The sequence below is a fragment of the Haemorhous mexicanus genome, chromosome 4 (assembly GCF_027477595.1).
Source record: "Haemorhous mexicanus isolate bHaeMex1 chromosome 4, bHaeMex1.pri, whole genome shotgun sequence".
NCBI lineage: Eukaryota > Metazoa > Chordata > Aves > Passeriformes > Fringillidae > Haemorhous > Haemorhous mexicanus.
In genome coordinates, this window is record NC_082344.1 from 44,566,364 (window position 1) to 44,587,179 (window position 20,816).

The window sequence follows — 20,816 nt, forward strand, 5'->3', positions numbered from 1 at the left end:
GGTATATCAGAGTAGCAGTCCTTCCATCCTCCACTGATATCAGCTGTCTGTTCCGCACTAAAGTTCATCCTGCCATGGAAACCATTTTATTCAACGAGATATTCAGAGTAGCCATTTCTCAAGTAGCCCTGCTACAGAAGACACTGAGAGTAGATGTTTGTGCTGTCAGTAGGAGTCGTCGGGAAGAATGCTTGGTATGTGGTTTTATTTCTGGTGCTTTTTTGGAATGCATTTGTTTATAGTGTCCCCTCTTATTTTGATGGTCAAGGCTGCTAAAATTCCACAGCACTTGGAGACAAAGTCTGAAGCATAACTTAGCTGTTGCTATAGTATCTAGAATACTGCCTTTCTCTAAAACTCCTGGTACAGAATCTAATCCTGGATGCAAGGTGTTTTGATAATTCTAACACTAACTTAACCCTTTAATTACAGATTGATATTCGATCTTTGCCATTTTATACATAAAACCCCTGTAAACTTCAATGCTAGATTTTAAAATAAAAACTGAAGAAGAGCCACAGTAAAAAATAATGAGAGCAAACCCTCATTATCACCATTTGTCACAAAGAACAAACTAAATTACATTTTGTACGTTATTTTAGATTATAGGATGGACACCTTTTTGTGCTTTATGATCTGTTGAAATAAAAAAGCATGGCATTTACAGATCAGCCCATTGGAAGCTGTCACTTTGAATGTTGTTGTTAATTGTACTCATCACTGAATCAGTGATGCTTCATTTACTTTCAAATTGCTTTTGCATGGTCTGGTACGACTCAAGTCTAGTATTTCACCACGAGAGGGATTTTAGTAGCACAGTGAGATTTTTGCAGTTACACTGAAGAGATGCTGGAATCTGCTGGGGTTCATTGGCTCTGACTACTGTGAAACAGCTTCACTTTCAGAATGTAGAAGTTGACTTAATTCCTGGGGAACGTGTTGGCTTTTTCAGTACGTAAGAGTTTTCCCCTGAGGAAAGGGAAGGTCAGCAGAACAAAAATGCAACCTCAGGCAGGATACAAAGGTGAAGAAAGGACTCAACAATAACAAAAAACCCCAATGAAGACAAGAGTTATTCCAAAGATCAAATGAAAGAGTTGGGAATACCATCCCCAGCAGAATGCCCTGGACAGCATGACCAGAGTCTTGGCAAGAGCTATGTGTGCAGCCCAGTAGCTGTGGAGATAATATGCTTTGCCAAAGAACAAAGGATTTTAATCTCCAAGGCACAGCCCAAACATGAGTACTTCAGAAGTTTTCCCAGAGTACCAACTCAGTGGATGCCAGCATTTGTTCAAATGAAAGGGTTTCTTAATCTCTTTTACTGGCTTTTCATCTCCTTCTTCCCTGGTTAGAGCAAGCAAGGTCATCCATTATTTGCCATATGCATGATTTTTGTGGTGGGACAGCTGAAAAGTCATGTGACACTTGCTGTCCCACAAGCTGGTGCTGCACAGGTTTTCATTACTGAATGCACTAGAGCAGGTGTGTGCAATACTGTGGTACGGTGTGGGGTGTGTGTGTGGGGAGACATTGCTGCAGACTGAAATAAGAGATGGCAGAATGGACAATATGAAGGACATGTCAATGTACTTCTATTTCTCTATTTTAACTGGAAGTAGAGGGAAATAGAAAACTGTACAGTTAGAAAGGGAATTAAGGTTCATGTCAAATTTGTGCTGCCTGTTTTGCACGATGAATACAGTAGAATGTTTTGCAGGAAACAGAACAAATTTAACTATTTTTTTTCCCTTTTCTTATTTTGTACAGGCTGGGACTCAGATCAGCCTGGCAGATATATCACTTTCTGATGAGACCTGTACTCTGTGGTACAACCTGTTGCCTTGCAAGCAGAGTCCTGGCAAAAAACCCAAGGAACAAAATGACGAATACATGTTTCTATTAAGCCAGCAATCACAGTCATTGGACTCACTGGACTTGGTGAGTGATAAGTTGGCTGTTACTGTGATAGCAAGAAAAAAGCCAGAGACTCCAACTGTGCCATTGCACTGTAGTTATTTGAATGTGTGAATTGCTACCCCTTGAAGGTCCAAGGCCCTGTTTTGCAGGCACTTGTGTCTAGAGTGACTTTGTGTGAACAGGGCCTATATGGGGTCTCAGATGGGAGTGGGGATATGGCAGATGCTTTTTATTGGATACAAGATTGCACTTCCAATTTGAAACCTTCAGCTGTGTTTCTTTCTAGACAGAATGTTATTGAAGAGCTTCCTTAAGTGTGTCATTTATTTTCATATGCATACATTAAAAATTGTGATTTATTAACTGTTTGAATCTGCATACTCAAAGCCATGGCATTGAACATGCTGTTTATGCAAAGCATACTAACTCTTCTGGTTAAATAAGCTTTTCTGCTTTAATCCCTTCTTAAGAGAACTGCATAGAAAATGTAACTTTGAAAAGCACCCTTTTCCACCTAAGAACAGTACGAGAGGGAAGATGAGAAAATACATTGAAGGATGACAGGAGTATATTTGATTGCATTGACATTTTACAACCAATTGTTTTTCCTTGAGATTTATTCTGTATAAAAGTAATCATTCAATGTGCTGTACACTGACAATTCAAACCCCTTATCCTCGTGATCTGGGGGTCACATCAGGGAGCAGTAGGGTAATGCAGCTATTGCAAGAGTTGTCATTTTCCTACCTGTTATGTATCATTCAGCTCTGGTTTATCTTTTTCCTTGTGAGCAGGATACTGTGTCAGCTCTGCTGGAGAGGACATCTGCTGAGCTGGAAGCAGTAGAACAAGAGCTGGCTGAAGATGAGGAGAAGGAACAAGAGCAAAGGGCCTCTGAGGAAGACTGGTAAAGACACTTTTCCTCCCTCACTGTTCATGCCTGAATGATTCAGCTCATTCTTCCTCTTCTTAGACAAACAAAAGGGCTGTACTTTTGGAGATCCTAGATTCATAGAATGGTATGGGTTGGAAGGGATCTTAAAAGATCCAGTCTAATACTGCTGCCATGGGCAGGGAGATCTTCCACTAGAACAGGTTGGTCAACACCCCATCCAACCTGGCCTTGAAAATTTCCAAGGACAGGACATCTATGGCTTCTCTGGATACCCTGTTCCAGTGCCTCACCACCACTGGAATTGGAGTGAAGTCCTGTTCTCTTGTATGGTCAATTTATTCACATTCTTTTAGGTTTACAATCTCTTGGCTGCTCTATGAACTCCTACTGCCAATGCTCCTCCATTCCATGTACACCTCCCTGTGAAACCACCTGGGTTGTGAAGCCACTGGGAGTGTAGCAAAATATCAAATATTATAGTTGCATTAACTGTAACAGGCAAGCAGATTTGAAAAGAGAACTGTTGTCTAAGTCAGTGTGGGTGTGCTGCCAATGATGATCTTGTTTTTGAAGAAAATGTGAGCTTTCCCAAGAAACAGATTTCTTGTTATTTGAGTTCTGTTATTGTGTAATTTCTTAGCTGCAGTGTAGAAGAAAATACATGCTTTATTGGGGGAAAAGGGGGAGTAGCTTTTTGTTTTATGAACTAATAACAAAAGTTCTTCAACATTATCAACATTACATCTATTGAATATAGTGCAGGGCTGTCATAACGACCTTGAAGGTGAACTGTAGTAGTGCTGGGTTTTGCTGGAGGCAGCAATGAAAAGGGCCTTCACATGAACTTAGTGGAAGCATTTGGATGATAGTTGTGCATTTCCCTGTCAGGGAAATGCATGCCTTACACATTAGTCCAGGTCTGGGCTTTCTGGTATCTTTCTCTGGTGAGCTTTTTTCAGTTTCTTAATAAGCCTGGGCTACTTCTGTTCATACAGGCTAGAGATGCTCGCAGAGGCCTCTGATGAAATTGTGGATGAAGAGGAAGATGGCATTAAGCTGGAAGTAGAAGGTGACTGTAATGATGACATGGGGTTACTCATGGATGCACCAGAAATGAATGAAGATGAGGACAAGAACAGAGAGAACAGTGATGAGGCCCAGGAAAGCCAGCAAGCTGCTGTAATTCTAACACTGGTGAATATCCTAAAATTCACATTCCTGCAATATCTTACTGTGTCTAAAATCTATTTCTGAGCAATTAATATAGAAGTCTGCTACATCTAGGCATTTGCAATTTGATGTGGCCTTTGCTGTAGCACTTGTAAGTATCTACATGTAACAAAATTGGTCTGGTCACTTCTGAACTATGAAGAGGACATTGGACAGACATGCTAAGCAGGACTTTTAAGTCCAGGACAATTAACCAAGACTCTCTATCTTCACTTTTTTTGTTGCGTATGGAAGACATTCAAAATACAAGAGTAGTTCAGTAGCTTCAGCTTGTGCATGTTTAAAATATTTCTGCACATCTGTTTCATTGTTTCCTTTTCTTTTTTTCTGATTTGTCAACAGGGAAAAACACATGATAAGGGCCAAGATCTTTAAGCCAATGCAGGGATTTCCTTATTTTGCCCTCCAATTTTTGGGCATGAAATACAAGAACTGTTTTAGCAGAAAAAAGGACAAAAGATTAATGAACAGAAAATTCTAAAATGTGTATTAAAGCTGTGTATAATTTTGAACAATTGAAGGTACTGTTGTACCCACACACTGCATAAAGCAAATTCTAATTCCATGTTCTTAGCAACTGGTTTTTTTTAAATTATATTCCACTTTCCTGAAAGCACTTTTAGTAAATATTTAGTAAACATATCCCTGATGTGGTAGAACACTCTCAGAAATAAAATTTTTATAATCCTTCTGCATCTTAGTAAAAACACTGTTGCATGTTTTAAACCCACAAGTTCTATAAAATAACTGAAGTAAAGAGACGAAGAGTGACATCTTGTTCTCTCAACTTTGTGACAATACAAAAGTTTAACATCTCAGTGGACCTGCTGGAAACTGTAATTAACTTCCAATTAATGTGGCAAGATGCCAAATGAGCTAAGGCTGTGGTATCAAAAGGACTGACAGTCTGTTGGGTAGCAAGTAAATATAGATCAAAGCCCTAACTCGGCAAGGGGAGATGGCAAGGTCGACATGTGAAGGTTAGACACGCACACAAGTGCTTTGCTAAGCCTGGACTGGGTGAACCCAGACAATGAGTGAACGACAGCAGTCTCCACTGCAGAGCCAGACACAGCATAGATCTCTGTATACCACAAGCTCTCAGGGTTGCTGTTGTGCTATTTAGGTCACTGTATTTATCTTCTGCACTGTGAAAGCCATGAACCTCATTAAATTGCACAAGTTGAAGAGAAAGCCCCATTGCTCATCAGTAACATTGGATGTTCCAGCTGCTGCAGAGCTTGGTCTAGCTCAGCAGCCAGGATGATCGCAGCATAGAAGGAAGCACAGGCTGTGCCACCCACAGGGATGGGGCCACTTGAGGCTCCCTCTGGCACATGCGGGACAACTCTAGTAGGCAGCAGGCTGCGCTGAAGAACAGCAGCCAGCAGTGTCTTTCCCCTGGGTTCACAAGGCTGCTGAAGCTCTAGAGAGCAGCCCTGCTGCTGAGGCTTGGGGATGAGTGGCAGTATGTCTGGAAGGACGTGGGGAATGGAACTTTCCCAGCTGCCCACTTTCAGTATGCACAGGCACCATCTCTGGCATGGCAGAATCTTGCTCTTCTGCAAATACCAAACAAAGTAAATATAAATGTGCAATAATCATAATGTCTGCAAATGGCAAAGCAAAACATTTCTTGCACTGTGTTTGCATCAAACCATCTGCCAAGCAGCAAAGGCCTGTCTGCAAAAGCTTTGGCTTTACTGGCTACAAAGAGTACCTTCAAAGCCTCTCCACACACTCTTAAGCCTCTCGGGAAGTTTGTATTTCTTTACTTAGAATAGCTTCTCTGTAAATGCACGGTGCTTTTTGCCGCTGGTCTTTTTCCATCCACCGCAAGGTAATGAGAATGCTTGCGAAGTCTGAGGGCACAGAAACTATGTGGGGGCATGTATCTGGTTATAGTAAGTCTTACCCATTAAATTCCTGTTCATAGGTTGATAAAGAGACTAACACTGAGGAGTCGGTTAACGAGAACACAGCAGTCCGACCCAAGGACAGAGCCAGCTGGAGCTGCAGACAGCGTCCCTTTGTCAGGAACAGCATGATAGTGCGCTCCCAAACCTTCTCTCCAGGCGAGCGGAACCAATACATCTGCAGGGTAAGAGCAAAGACACTTGGGATGAAGAGCTATTAACCAAAGAGTCATTTAACTTCTTGGGAATGAAGCTTTAATGACACCGAGTCATGTACTGATTTTCCCTGCAAGAGGCAGAGCCTGTGCTTTCTCTAGAGTCCTTCCCTATCTGAGCTGATGTATAGTAGAATTGACTTTCAGCAGAGTTGCATACTCTTGCAAAACACCTCTGCTAGGGCAAAAATACATCCTTTTGGAGAGAAATAACACAGATGCCTGTGCTGGTTGTCTGCAAAAACTGTTTCCCTGCACGTCAGCAACTCCAGCACTCTCACAGCAAAACAATTTGTTACAACATGAAATAGAATTCACTGTAAAATGCCATTGCATTACCATATTTTAATAATGCAGCCATTTAAGGGTAACAGTGTGGAAAGAGTTCAGTCATCAGTTTTAAATCTTGCCTTGTATCTCAACTGGTTTTAAACCTAGGCAGCCCAAATCCTGCTGTAATTGCATCTTTGAAAGATGTGCAAGTGCTGCCTCGGGGCTGGGTTTTAAACATGGCTTTGGCAGCTAAGTTCTCCAGTCTCTCTAAATCTATGGTAGCATGGAAAAAGAAAAAATGATTTAAATTTTGAGTCTTGCTGCTGCTAAACTAACTATGAAAATCATGTGTTTAAAGATTTAAGTGTGGATTACCAGCTCTACAGATTTTAATCACAGGTACCCTAGAAAAAGCAGTTTATTTTGATCTTTAGTTTCTACAGGTTATTCATACAAGTATATATATTTTTAAAAAAGTAATACTTACGCTTTAATTCCCCTGTTCAGTTAGAGGTATTTGCCTTAATCATTCGGAAACATTAATGTTCATCACTTCTCTGTGACAACTTCTCATTGGCCTAAAAAAAGAGAAATCTTTAGTCAATACCTACGTACTTAAATAACTATTCCATATACCCTCCAGAATGAAATATAGCAGATTGTTTTCTAACAAGCTTTACTCAATTTGGATACATTATTGGCTGAATGCAGAAGCTAGCCTTCATCTTAATTCCTGTGTTGGAATTTAATTCCTAAATGGAAGTTAGTAGTATTGGCAAAAAAAATATCACCTTAGCCTTCTGCCTATGTAGATCTTCAACAGGAAGTAAAACTAGTAGTTTTAGTAGTTGAGTTAGTGTAAACTTCTGAGGCTTTTGTATCTGGAAAAGTATTGGGCTTTTGTAGCTTTGAACATTGCTACAGACCTGCTGCCATGAGCCAGAATCAAAAAAAACTTACCTTCAATAAACCATTCTGTTTCTCATTGTGTATGGTATTGCCTGGAAGCAAAGTACCCTGCAAAAAGAATATGTTTGCAGATATATCTTTTGCAGTGTCAGAAACACTTGTTGCCCACTGCTGGGGGCTCCAGAGTGGGCACTGTAGCTGCATCCGAGTTCACAAAGAGGGGGGAAGAGCTGGGGTGTCTCCAGTCCCAGTCTCCAGCTTGTACCACAGGCATACCCAGCCTTCCTTGCATTATGGTGCTGTACGAGAGGAGAGCGCATGTTGGATACGCTCTGGTGAAGCGCCAGCTGCTCTTTAATCAGAAGAGATGGCCTGGCTTTAAGAGAGCACCTCTGATGTTACAAAAAACAGAGATCTTTGAGGCCTAATGGACAGGACCAAAGTCCTCTGGTGCTTTGGAAAATGTCCCTTGAAAAGTGCCTAAAGAACATTAGTGACAATGGCCGCCTCTCTGTATCAAGGAGTGAGCTCCCAGTAATGGCTCATGGTGAAAAGGCAGATATGTCTCTCAAGAGGTGTACTGTGTATTGCAAGTGGTTGTATTGCTGACCCCCAGCTCCCAGTCAGCCCTGTGTCAGCACACTCAGGGCCCTGCCTTTGCTTACTGAAATGTTAGCAGAATGATTCCTTTACCTGTCCTTTCCTGAAGAGTCGAAATACATATTGTGCAGAGGGATGCTTCTGACCACCAATTGCACCTAACAATCATTCTGCACTGATGTGTATGAAATAATGCTAAAGTTATGAAGAAGCTACTGCCGAGCTGTGGCACATAATTTTAAGAAGCGGGACGTGCTTCTGAAGGAAGCTGTCAGCACAACTTTGCTTGTTGCAATTAATAACAATACAAAAATACTGCTTGTTGGACAGGTGCATGTCTGCAGTCATTTACCTTCCCTGTAGTAAATTTGTTAAAAGTCTGTCCCAGCTAAGAAAAATCCATAGCTTGTATCTGCAGCCAGACAATGATTTGTCAGTACTTAATAACCATAGTTACCTTCCTTGTATTCCTAAAGTATCTTACTGCTCATTCAGTAAGATCAATGGCTGTCTTGGTATAGGATTATAATTTTAGAGTAGATGCTTATTCTAGTTGCAAACTTGTTAACACTAAGAATATGATCTACATGTCTGTTAAAGGCTGAGGTTCCCTGACTGGTTCTACCAGTGCAGGTGTATTTGCATATGGAGGTGCTGGTGCTTTATGTCTGTTTGTTGTGTACATTTTGGCAGCTGAATCGCAGCGACAGCGACAGCTCCACGCTAGCCAAGAAGTCTCTCTTTGTGAGAAACGCCACAGAACGACGGAGCCTGAGAGTTAAACGGGTATGTGCTGTGGTTTAAAATGAACTATGGGAACACTGGGAATACCAAATGACACAAAGGATACTCTTTATTTCAAGTATTTCAGCAAAAGCAACACAAGTACCACAACTCTGTCCTGTAGTTTCGTGTTGAAATATCAACATAGTGGTCTCAGTCCAATGTCAGTTGCCCTCCAACAAAGCCCGTGTTGTTTTAGTTGTGGCTGAACCCAGCAGTGAGACAATGATGCTCAGCATCATGGCATTTCTTGCTGAACTTGAGCTTTTTGTTGAACTTGAGTTACTGTCAAAGGGATCTGTATTAAACAATGTGACACAAGGTGGCCTATGCTGCACAAAAGTCAGCACCAGCAATACACATTTTGAGCAAATTTTGGTGAAGATTTCAAGGATTTAGATTGTCCGTTTAAAGGGAATTGACTCTCCACCAAAGGTATTCAAGTAGCAAAAGGATTGAAGGACAAGAGAGTAAGATTCTCTTGCATGAAATGAATTCTTACATGAATTTAGAGAGTTATATTTTAATCTTAATTGTAACTAGAAAAATAGTCCTTTGGAAGCCTTGTTACCAGGAAGCAGAATATATTTTGCATAAGAAAGAAAAGTGGGATACTGAATAGTCCAAGGTGGCTTCTCCTGCCTGACTTACTTATGCAAAAAGTCCCTGTGAAAGGACAGTAAATAATGTGAAATATGCTCAAGAAGTGCGCATTTACAGAGTTTGTAACATTATGTGTTTGGTTAGGCCTTGAAAAAGCAAATATTTACAAAAATAAATAATGTAGTTGACATTTGTGGGAAATTCTGTGTAGTGTTGTGTCTCAGGGCAGTGTCATTCTAGGGATCAGAATGGGTTTTTGTTTTTAACCTTAAATATATCATTGTGCCCTTGGTTGGAGCATTTATTTTTAGCTAGTGACTAAAGAACAATTCCAGGATAGGTGAATTTTTTTACTTCAGAAAAAAAAGACTGGTAAACCGCTCCCCCCCACCCAGAATATTTGAGCTTTTTCTGACTGCAGCATGTCAAACTCTCCACCAGCCTCTCTAGGTATTAATTTTTACTGTCCTGTCTCCCAAACGACTCAGCCCGTTTGCCCGCCCATCATGCGAAGAGCTGCGCAAGAGTGCCCCGTGCGCACCTCCCTGGACTTGGAGCTGGACCTCCAGGTGTCACGCACGAGACAGAATCGTCTGAACGACGAGCTCCAGGCCTTGAGGGACCTTAAACAAAAGCTTGAGGAGATGAAAGGCAGAGGAGAGGCAGAGCTTCCTCTGTGTGTGCTAGAGGATGAACGTTTCCAGAAACTCTTGAAACAAGCTGAAAAACAGGTATGAGCAGCATTCATATATGTGTGAGTAAGTATGCCCCTACCTTTGATATAAATTTGTTAAAGAAACTGCTCAATGATGTTAAAAGGTTTTTACCGAAGCTCACATTTGACTAATTACACCTCTGAATTACATAGTGTAAACTGTTTCTTTACTGATTAATACTACATTAAATGTAGAATTTGAGGTAACATTTTCCTCGTGGCATCTATTATTTGAAGTAAAAGTTATAGTTGGTGTAGTAAAATAGAATTTACTTAAAACTTAATTTAGAATTCTCACATCCCAGCCATGCTTTTACAGACTTGCATGTGATTGCGGTCCCTCAGCATCAGTTGCTTTGCAGCCTGCACAGAACTTGTAGCCAAAAGATGCTTGTAACAGGTAGAAGGAGCAATTACCACTACTTAGAATGATAGTGGCATGGGGAAGAGCCAGTGGCTTATTTCTTCATGCAGGACATACCTGTAGTTTTGGCAGAGGAAAGCCAAATTCTGTTCTCTATGTGATGGTCTCTCGAACAGTACAAGTACATATGCACTGCCATAAGGTGGGATGCCCCCACAAGATTAAAAGACAAGAAACAGGATAGAAGAATGAGATGGAACAGTAAGAAGTTGGAATATGGAAAATTCCAACAAGATACATTAATAAGTTGGATGTTGTGGGGCTTTTATTATGTTTTTTTTGGAGGTTGTTTGGTTTTTTAAATCATTATGGAGATCATCAACAGGAATAGGGCCCTGGAGAGGTTGTTGGAGGAATTAAAAACCCAACCAAGTAAAACAAGTAAAAAAAACCACACAACCTGCACAGTTGGAGGTATTCTAAACCCAACTGGTCAAGACCCTGACTACTCAGCTCTGGCATCATCTACTGTGAGCAGGAGGTTGGAGTACCTACCTTCTGGAGCCCCCTTCCCATCCAAGTCTATCAATGTACATCAGTTTTCAATGAGGGGAGGTTGTGAGTGACAGCCAGGAGGGATCTGTGCTCCTTAGCTCTTTATGGTTGATAGAGACTAGTGTTTTGATACACCAGGTCATTCAGAGTTGTAAAAATGGAAAGTTTTAACAAGGTGCCGAGGCCCTCCTCATATTTAAGCAATAGTTGTTTGTTTTGTTGTTTTGGTTTTTTTAAAGCTAAATGTCAGTAAATAGCCTTGTGTAGAAGAGGAAAGGATGATCCTAATATGTACATTTACAAAGCTGAGGTCTTTGTTAGGAAATGTTAGGAATGAGGTACTCCACATATGAGAGACAAAACATAAACAAAAACATCACAGGATCAGCAGATATCAAAAAGTAAACAAGACAGGAATTGCTAAGAAAAATACTTGGAACAAAACATATCGTTGCCTTAAAGTCTAAATATTATTCTGCCTGTACCATAAAGATAGTTCATTTTTGGTTTCCCTTTTCAAAGTTGATGATAAAATTACAGTCAACAAGGATGATCAAGAGAGGAAACAACTTCTGTGTAAGGAACAGCTAAGTAGCTACAACTGAAGTCCATACAACCATAAGGGAGGTGGAAGAGAGCAATTAATCATGGTCTTGTATTCGCCAAGAAGTAGAAAATTGAACAGATGGCAGGTTAAATGCAAGCAAACATAGCATGACATTCAGAAACTGTAAAAATGTTTTCAATAAAACATTGAGGGCTGCAAGTTTGCATAGGTTCAAAAAATTATTAATTTATGGATTGGCTAAATTCATAGTAGAAAAATGCATGTAATGGCACCACGTATTTCAAGAAGTCCTTGACTGATACCTTAGGAAATAAAACTTCTCCCCAGCATGCTCTTCCAATTCTACATTTATGTCCTGTTGTGTCTTCTGTCCCTCTTTTGGCATCTAGTGTTGGTTATAGTTAGTGGAGTACTAAAATGACTACAAAACACTAGCAGAGTTTAGGGTGAACATTGATGAGTGTTCAGAAAAACATTGGGCAAAATGGGGGAAGATAGTGCAGTGTTTAAACTTAATGTAACTGTATTGGTTTTTACCATGTGAATTCATTATATTAATTTGATCCAAGTTTTAACTCATAAAATAGTAACTTATAGAAAAGAAGCATAGCTAAATTTATGTGGAATTTAATAGTTTATATCTAATACTGGATGCAGGACAGAAATTATATTTTCTGAGTGTTTAATTTAAAACTACTCCCATTCTAAAACTGTTTCCTCAAGAACAGAGTATGCCTCTGCAACATTTCATATTATGAATCCTTTGGATTTGTGCTTTATTTCAGCTGGCTCTTCCAAGGCAGGAGGTAGGTTTGTCACATTTTGTATGGCTGCTGTCAGTGATCAACACCATTACACACACTAGTGGACAATAAGGGTAATAATACACATTCCTAAAATATATGCGGGCAGTAGCACAGCATTTAAGTCCTCCTTCCCAAAGTAAAAGCCAGAACAATGATCACAGTCACTCCACCTCTTTGAAGAGTGCTTACAAAGTTTCTAGAAATATTTCTACCCGTAAAATCGCTGCAGCCTTCCCCTGCGGAGCAAAACAACCCTGAGAGCGCTGTACTGTGTTGTCATTGTTTCCCCTTGGGTTAGCAAAACACAGCAGCCTAGAGAACATTGTCATAGATTATTTCTTAGATCCTGCAGGCATTATAATGGCACAGACTAATGCAGCAGCTGGAAACACCAGAGAAATTGAGAGTCTCAAGTGAAAAATGAAACCGCAGAGATGGGGGATGTTAAAAATCACTGTCTGCTTGCTAGCACGCAGTTAGTTACTCTGCTTGAAGCCAGATCCACAGACTCCATACCTTCCCTCTCATTCCTTCCACACCTCCCTAAGTGCAGCAAGTATGTAATGCCCACTAATACCTGCAGATCACAAAATAGAGAGAATTCTGTGCACTAGAAGCATTTTCTCTTGTTTAGATTGGATGTTTGTGAGAAATCATACAGTGTTTCAAAGTCTGAGTCTTAAATCCTCATACAAGTAAGTTTTCAGACATCTAGTGTCTTCTAAAGTACTGCTGCTGTTTATATCAAAAAAAGATTCCTGTAAATATTTTCTTTGTTTATTTTTAGTACATCATTTATGTTGAGGGAATATGTAACTATGTCACTAATACCAATAAGTATGTCCTTGTCCCAATGATTTGGTGTTTAGCACAGTTAGTTTTTCTTTGGATTCAGTTTTTTCTATACAAAACCCACAGAAGAACAAGACAGGAAATAACATTTCAGCTTGAATTTTGATAGTGTTTCTTCTTTGTCATCCTAAACTAACTTAAGCTTAAGCTAAGCCCAGATAGAGAGATTCCTATCTGACACATTTGGTAGATAAGTGTCGTGAATGAGTGTTTTCAGGTCGCTTAAAGAATCTGAGATCATACTGTTGCCAGGGTAGGGGGGGTACATCACAAAATGGGCCAGATTTTAGAACTTGTTGAATGTCTGGCTTTTGTATTAGTGTGATTTTCTGTATTTTATATAAAGCACTCAAAAACCCTAATGTAAATATAAACCTGGTCATGTACATACCTTCTCATATGCATATTACTAGAGACATGGGGCTGAAATCCAGGTTTCTCATAGAGCGTCCTTAAAAAATAAATGGATTCAAAAATGAAAAAAGGATTCATGGTAATAGAGAGTATGAAAACAAGTCATCTATGCTCTTAAACCTGAAATGCAGTAATCACAAGAATCTCATATATAGTTAAGGAAAGGATAAATTAGAAAAATTGGAGATATTGTATGTTTAGTACTTTGATGGTAAATATTAATTAGGGGAGCTGATAAAACATATGATCTGTGATATATGTAAAATTAATTAAGACATTACCAGTTGTAGATTGCAAATTTACGTTCACTAACTAATAAAGAAAACAATACTTATAAATTAAATTCATTTTAAAATCCTAGCTATTTTGGAGTTAGGGACTGAAGAAGTTACCAGCAGTACAAGCTGACAGGATTTTGAGTGAGTTTTTTGAAAGGGTGGTTCTCTTTCATGTAAAACACTTTCATATAGAAACCAGAGTGCGTTTCAACAGACAGAGGGTACCACTATCCTGCTGTGAGCAGCTTTCTTATAACTACCCAGTATGAAACTGATAGTATGGACTAGCTCTTTTGAATTAGCTGGTTTTGTTGTTTAGGAGTCTACTGGGTTGAATTCAGAACTGGAATGTGAACTTCTAAGTCACAAACTTGCTTTGAAGATTGCTGTTTCAGCCTTGCAAATGTATTTTAATTTGAGGTAATGAACAGCATTTTCAAGTCTCTAAAGAATCAAAAATTAAAGTCTCTACAACTTTATAGTTGTTTAAGAATGTGAACTGTTTCTATTGAATTTTGATGGCTGACAAAATTAAAAATTCAATAAATAACATTTGTCTGACACCTCTGCAGTCTAGAAAAGCACTGTCCACACCATGCACCCCACATGTGATGTAGGCAACAATGCATTTGTTACAGAACTCACCTGTGCATGAACGAGGGTCATTTATCTAAGAATTTCAGGTGACTGCCCACCTAAAAAGAGTTACTGTTCAAATTCTTGGCTATTCAGAAACCCTTGATAAAGTTTTTAAAGCCAAAGTACAGCTATTAATAGCAGTCTTGTTACTGAAATGGCGGATGGCATAGCTGTGGCTGTCCTGTTGATGCTTAGTAAAGACATAAGTAATAGAGCTGGCAATACTGAGGTACAGAAATCCAGTTACTTACTGTGGGGTATGCATCTGCTCAGCAGTGCTCACAAAAGACCTTTGATCTCTTGTTACCACTGGTGTTCTGTTCAGTTGCCTTGGCTTTTGCGCTTCTACAATGCAAATTAAAGAAGTGAGTCTCGTGCAAAATAGGTACTGTGTCATGAATAAAGTCACAGAAAGTTCATGCTCCTTGCCAACATGGTCAACAAAATCTGAAAATGTATTTTGAGAGCACGCCTTCCCTATTTTTTCTGTCAGTCACTTTAGAGTAGGTATAAGCAACCTTCCTGAGAGCTTTTGTCAGGAAATAAATTGACTTGCAGTTCTAAAAAGATGCTTGGATAGACAACATGTGTTCATACAACGTTAGGTATTGTCAAACTACAGCTCTAATATCAGAATTTACAAAAGCTCTAATATCTAGCTCTAATATTAGAATTTACAAAAGCTAGTAGCCACCTGTGATGGCAAGGAATTTGCTCTATTTATTTTTTTAGGAAAAGCCCCATTAGTTTATTTTGCAGCCATGGCTTAGGCTTGTGATGTCAGTGTTTTATCTTGCTAAACTTTTATATAGAGATTATCATAGATTCATTTAGGCTGGAAAAGACCTTCAGTATCATTGGGCCCAACAGTAAACCTGACACTGCCAAGTGTTTTGCTTGACACAGAAGCGTCTCTCGCTTCTTTGAAATGAGTAGTTGTTCATTATCAGCAAAATACAATTGTTTTTTTTTTATACAGGCTGAACAGTCAAAAGAAGAGGAAAAACAAGGTTTAAGTGCTGAGAAATTGATGAGGAAGGCTTCTAAGGATGTGTGCCGGCTACGGGAGCAGAGCCAGAAAGTGCCACTGCAGGTGCAGTCATTCAGGTATGGCCTCTTCTGCTTTTCATGCTCTTTTTAATGTTGTGAAGTAACATGAACTGTTTCTAGGTATAATCATACATGCTCTGTAGTATTAGTAAAAAATCCACATGGCTTTGACTTGCCAGAAACATCACAGATATCTAACATGGTTCTAAGCTGGGGTTTCAGAGGGCCAGGCCTCGGTGACCTGGTCACGTGGCAGTTCAGAGGTGTTGAGGAAGATGAGTGTCACAGCCTGTGTGACATCTGCTGTAGGCAGGCACGTGTGTCACTCTTGCTGTAGCTCACCTCATCCACAGCAGGTTGACTGCGGCTTTAAGTCAGTCATGGGAGCTCTTCAATTGATGGCAAGGGTCTGAAACAAATGGCTACTCAAGGAGAAGTAGGACAGGATACAGCTCATCAGAAAACTCATTAACCATTACTTGTGCCTTGCTCAAGACTTAGTATTTAAGAAAGATCTTGAATCCCTCCTCTGTTTTGTTTCCCTTATCATTTTGGTTGTGAAGCAACCAATTACTTGAAGCAATTAAGGAAAAGTTCTTGCTTAGCATAAGACAGAATGAACACTAATTATCTTAAACCTTAGTCCTCACTGGTCTAAATTCCTAAAAGACTGGCCAGTAAGTGGCAGGGCTTGCAGCCTGGAGGCCACACTTAAATATAAAAAGAAATATACATCTATTGATTGAAAAACGCAGTGCTTGCTCTTGCACATAGAAACAGTACTGCAAGTTAATTGGGTTTGTTTTGTCAGTTACCACACATTTTTCAAGTTTAAATTTTGGATTCCTTTATAGGAAATTTAAGTCAGCTGCTGAGACTTTTTTCTCTTTTTTTAACCTTCTTTTGAGAGCAGTTGGAGAAATCTATAAGCAAGTAGGGGCCTGTGAGGCAGCATGTATTGCAAACCATAGCTGTAAGTGATGCAGAATCAAAGCAAGAGAGTAAGGAATGGGCTTCCTCAGCTAAGATGTGTTACAGCTGAGTTATTTATCTTCAGCTTGAAATTCAGAGCATCCTGAAGATTTCACTTTTTGTGCATGTCTTGAGTAAGGGTTTCAGTCAGTGCTAGTCATTTAAGAGTCATCACAGACAGACTGCTGCCTAAATCTAGAGGAATGTGTAATAGTGCCTAAAACCCCATTTTCCTGCAAGAAGGGTATCAAAAGGCTCTATTTTCCTTTATTTTCTAGTCATCACACAACTAGGAAGAGAAGCCAGTTTAGGTTGATGTTGCTCTGAGCTGCTGTTTTTCATGGAAACTCAAGCTTCTCCAGTGGAAAACATGGTTTAGTCTTTTGGATAAATACTTACCTCTGGAGGCTGAATTGTGTGTGCCCTGCTAGTTGGACTTGTTACAGTGCTGTGGCCTCAGACTAATCACAGAGAGACATTTTTAAAGCTCTCAAGAAGAATGACTCTTCTGAGCTTTAATTTTTAAGCCCCCAATACTTCTCTTCTGCTTTCCAGCCTGCTGCTAGGCAACCCTGCGTAAACTTGTTATGCTTCAGTAATGTCTCGGTTCATAGGTGACAGAAAAGGTAACAGCACAGGGGAAGCAACTGGAGAATGGGTTGACAATTCTGCTTCTCTGAGCCTTGCCCAGACACGACTATTCCCCACTTGGCCTTTTCCCATGTCAGGATAAAATGATTTATTTTGCCTTCTCATCCCCCTACTGAAAATATCATCATTGGAAATTCGGTGACTGGAACAATATTTCAGTCTTATCATTGCAGTTATTAATGAAATTCTGGTATCTTTTCTCTTTCAAAACTGGAACTGCTTTTTACATAAATCTGCGTGAGAAGCTTATTGTGTCAGAATGCTACATTTGTTGTAAATAAATTTTCTGTGTATTCTCCAAACCTGTATTTTAAAGAACTATGCTCTTAGATTAGCAACTCTACAGCAGGTAACATTGAAGCCATGCCACAAATGGTAAAAAAATCCCTTGTTTTCTTTTCTAATTTCAGGGAGAAGATAGCATACTTCACAAGAGCAAAGATCAGTATACCAGCCCTTCCAGCTGATGATGTATAATTATGCATTTTCATTGAAGTGTTTTTTCCATTTGTTCATCTCTTTTCAGATGAGCTTGGTAGTTCCAGTGATGTGCTTTTAAAGATCTTCTATTTTACATTCACTATTGATATGTTTATTTGTAAAATATAGTGAACTGAATTGTTGAAAGCTTAAAAAATGGCAAAAAACCCCAACAGAAAACCAAAGTAGATTAATTTTGGTATGCTGATGCTGATTTTGTACAGTTTGTGTGTATCGCATCTGTGTTTTTATTTTGTAAAGATGGAACAAAGGAACAAAGGCAGTACTAAGCATGTATCCTGTTGAACTGCACTGTGTTGAGAAAAATTATGTTCAACAGACAATTGTTTATCTTTTCACTATTTTCATGTGAGCAGACTGTGAAAATGGCTGTTCTGCCATGCAATACTTTTGTACAAGAGTGTAACTTTTATAGTTTAAAGCTAACCACAAGCGTAAGCTCCTTTCCAAAACAATCCAGGCTGCCTCACAACAGCTGCTGATTAGATTCATCATCCACGGTGTAATTTTGTTTCTGAAAATAAATTTCTTCTGGTTTTGTTTTTTAATACTTTGTAGGAAGATACAGAGTTCAGAGTTTAGTTTTGTGAATGTACAGTACTTTAACCTGCACTAAAAGGTTTCTTGTATCTGCGGGAGAGTGAGAAAGGCAAGGCAGACAAGTAACCCTAAAAACTTAACTTTGAGACTACCAAAAGGGGCAGCTGCTTTCTGAACAGGATGAATCAAATTCATAATACCACAATGGAAATTGGAATAGTTATACCCACTGTGCTCTTGAAACAGAGAGTTTTTCTCTGTTAATTGTTTGTCCTAGGGGGCTGTCTGATTGCCAGCTAGGAATAATGAAGGAGTGTGCTAGGTTTGCAGATCTGAAGATGCATCATGAAAGTATTTATACCAGAAAAAAATCTCTCACATGCTAACTCAGATAACAGAAGTCCTGTTGGTAAGGTAAACCATTTTCTGAAAAAGCTCCTTACTAAAAGTCTGCACAAATTTTGGTACAATAAATAACAATTTTTAAAATATACAATTGACCCTCTATGTAGTTGGGGATGCACATGTTTAATGAATAGATGTGAACAGCTTGTTTCAAATGTCTTACATGCTTCTTCCTGGCAGCCTGCTTCATCAGAAGGCAACTTGGATGCCTTCTGTTAGAAGTTCAGAACATTGGATGTAGATGTTAAAGCAGTCCTGTCTTGGTAAAGCAGTTGGGGTCATCTTCTGTGGATACTGTGTAAGTAGGTGGATATTGCAGAGATCAGAAATATTTCATTTTCTACTTAGTATGTTGTACTCAGATGTATTTCATTCACTGGCTACAGTTTTCTTCCCCAAGCAACAAGCCACATTGCATGAACTTCATCTTTCAGAAATGTTATAATTACTTGCTGAGCAAATGGAAACAATATAACCACAATATGGTAGCAGCTGTCTGAGATTCAAAGTGACAATGCTGTAATGACAGGTCTGTGTAACACCCAAGGGATTTCTTATGCACAAATACATCAGTTCACTGAAATATAAAGCCAAACATGCTATTTTGAGCAAGATGACTGATTGAACATCCTTTATGAATGCCCCATTTGTTTTTTGTTTCTTTGGTTTGAGATAACATTCATGTTTGAAAGGTCAATTTAAAAAAAAAATCTGGAATTATTTAATGTAGAGGTGAAATGAAGGTTGACAGTTTCATCTTCTCAATTTGATTATATAAGGTGTTTTTAGAATGATGTTTAGAGGTCTACTTTATGATTTTTCTTTTATTTATTTACAGTCTTATTTATGTTCTGTTTAATGTAGTTCAGTTCTGGCCATAAAAGTATTTGTCATTAAGGATGCTATTGCAAAAAAAATACTTAGAGGCGTCTAAATTCTTGCCCAGTTAGCTGGTTTTTCTCAAATATTGAATAATTTTCCAAATAAAAAGTATTATTGTCTGATTTGTAAGCATAAGGTGAAGTCAAAACTTAAGTATTGCTGGCTTCAGCTTACAAAACTCCTTTAGAAATGAGAGACAGACATATTCATGCTCTTCATTTTCCAGATTTGTAAAGTTGAACATTTTTATAGGCAGCTTATAACAATTCTGGGTTTGGAGTTTGGGGGTTTTTTACTAATTCAGTGTGTCACACTTGAAACACTCAATAGAATAAGCTAAAATATTACAAACAAGTAAAGTCCCATCAGTGTAAAATGTACTCTTGAAGTGAAATTTACCCTGCACAGCAGGGTTTAACGAATGTGATTAGTTCTATTTCCAGGTACCAATGTCAGTGCAGTTGAATATATCAAAAAGTAAATATTACTGGTACAAGAATATTTAGCCAAATGAGCAAAGTTTAGCAGAAATTGTAATAGAACACAAATAATTTTAAGATTATTTTTCTTTTTACTATTGCTATGTTTATACTGTATTAAATATCAAATGCTCAGGACTGAACTAAATATTTAATCAGGTTATATTCTGAATGTGTTTCTGTTCTAATTTTGTCTGTAAGAGTATGCAAGTACATTACATAGATTAACTTGTCTCTGCACTTTTCATGTGTTTCAGTGATTGGAAAATACATTTTTTAACAAAGCTCTTTTCCAGACCGGTGTTTTATTTAATTTTTTTATTGCTCTTCTATCTCTCTATATGGTCTTTGCAGAAACAGATGGCTGCTACAGCTTTGTCAATGTAGAATCATGGCAATTTGTAGAAAGTTCACATCAATCACTGACACATGCAAGCATAAGTCATATACTTGAAGTTAGTTCTTTACATTCATGAAGTAAAAACTGCACCTGCAATGAACATGGTTGAGTCTCCTCCAGACAACAGCTCATTATTGGCCAGAAATACCGGCTTTCCTTAGAGAGAGATTGAGCAGGGATAGAGGTGGTCATACTCTCTCTCTCACAATGGAGATTCTTGCATTACATTACATAATATCTGAGAACATTTAGTTTACTGTAAATGATACAGGCCCAGCAAACTTCATTTAAGGCTGAACTGCATTAGGTTTTTGTAATGCATGGTGAACTGGTGATACAAACTCTTTCAGACTTCAACTAATATTCTTTTGTACAAAATACATAAAGCAGCCCCAGTAACA

The 20,816-nt window shown here is 38.9% G+C and overlaps 1 protein-coding gene across 2 annotated transcripts in view; it reads left to right on the forward strand.

Moving 5' to 3' along the window:
- The window catches only part of WWC2 (WW and C2 domain containing 2), a 96,167-nt gene extending 75,868 nt beyond the window's left edge, over nucleotides 1–20,299 (forward strand). For both annotated transcript variants that reach the window (XM_059844576.1, XM_059844577.1), the window contains 9 exons: nucleotides 2–194; nucleotides 1,771–1,941; nucleotides 2,715–2,827; nucleotides 3,811–4,009; nucleotides 5,982–6,146; nucleotides 8,652–8,744; nucleotides 9,833–10,075; nucleotides 15,515–15,642; nucleotides 17,619–20,299. In XM_059844576.1, coding sequence (XP_059700559.1) covers nucleotides 2–194; nucleotides 1,771–1,941; nucleotides 2,715–2,827; nucleotides 3,811–4,009; nucleotides 5,982–6,146; nucleotides 8,652–8,744; nucleotides 9,833–10,075; nucleotides 15,515–15,642; nucleotides 17,619–17,685 — 1,372 coding nt within the window. In that variant the 3' untranslated portion in view covers nucleotides 17,686–20,299. The remainder of the gene's footprint in view (nucleotide 1; nucleotides 195–1,770; nucleotides 1,942–2,714; nucleotides 2,828–3,810; nucleotides 4,010–5,981; nucleotides 6,147–8,651; nucleotides 8,745–9,832; nucleotides 10,076–15,514; nucleotides 15,643–17,618) is intronic.
- The last annotated feature ends 517 nt before the right edge of the window (nucleotides 20,300–20,816 follow it).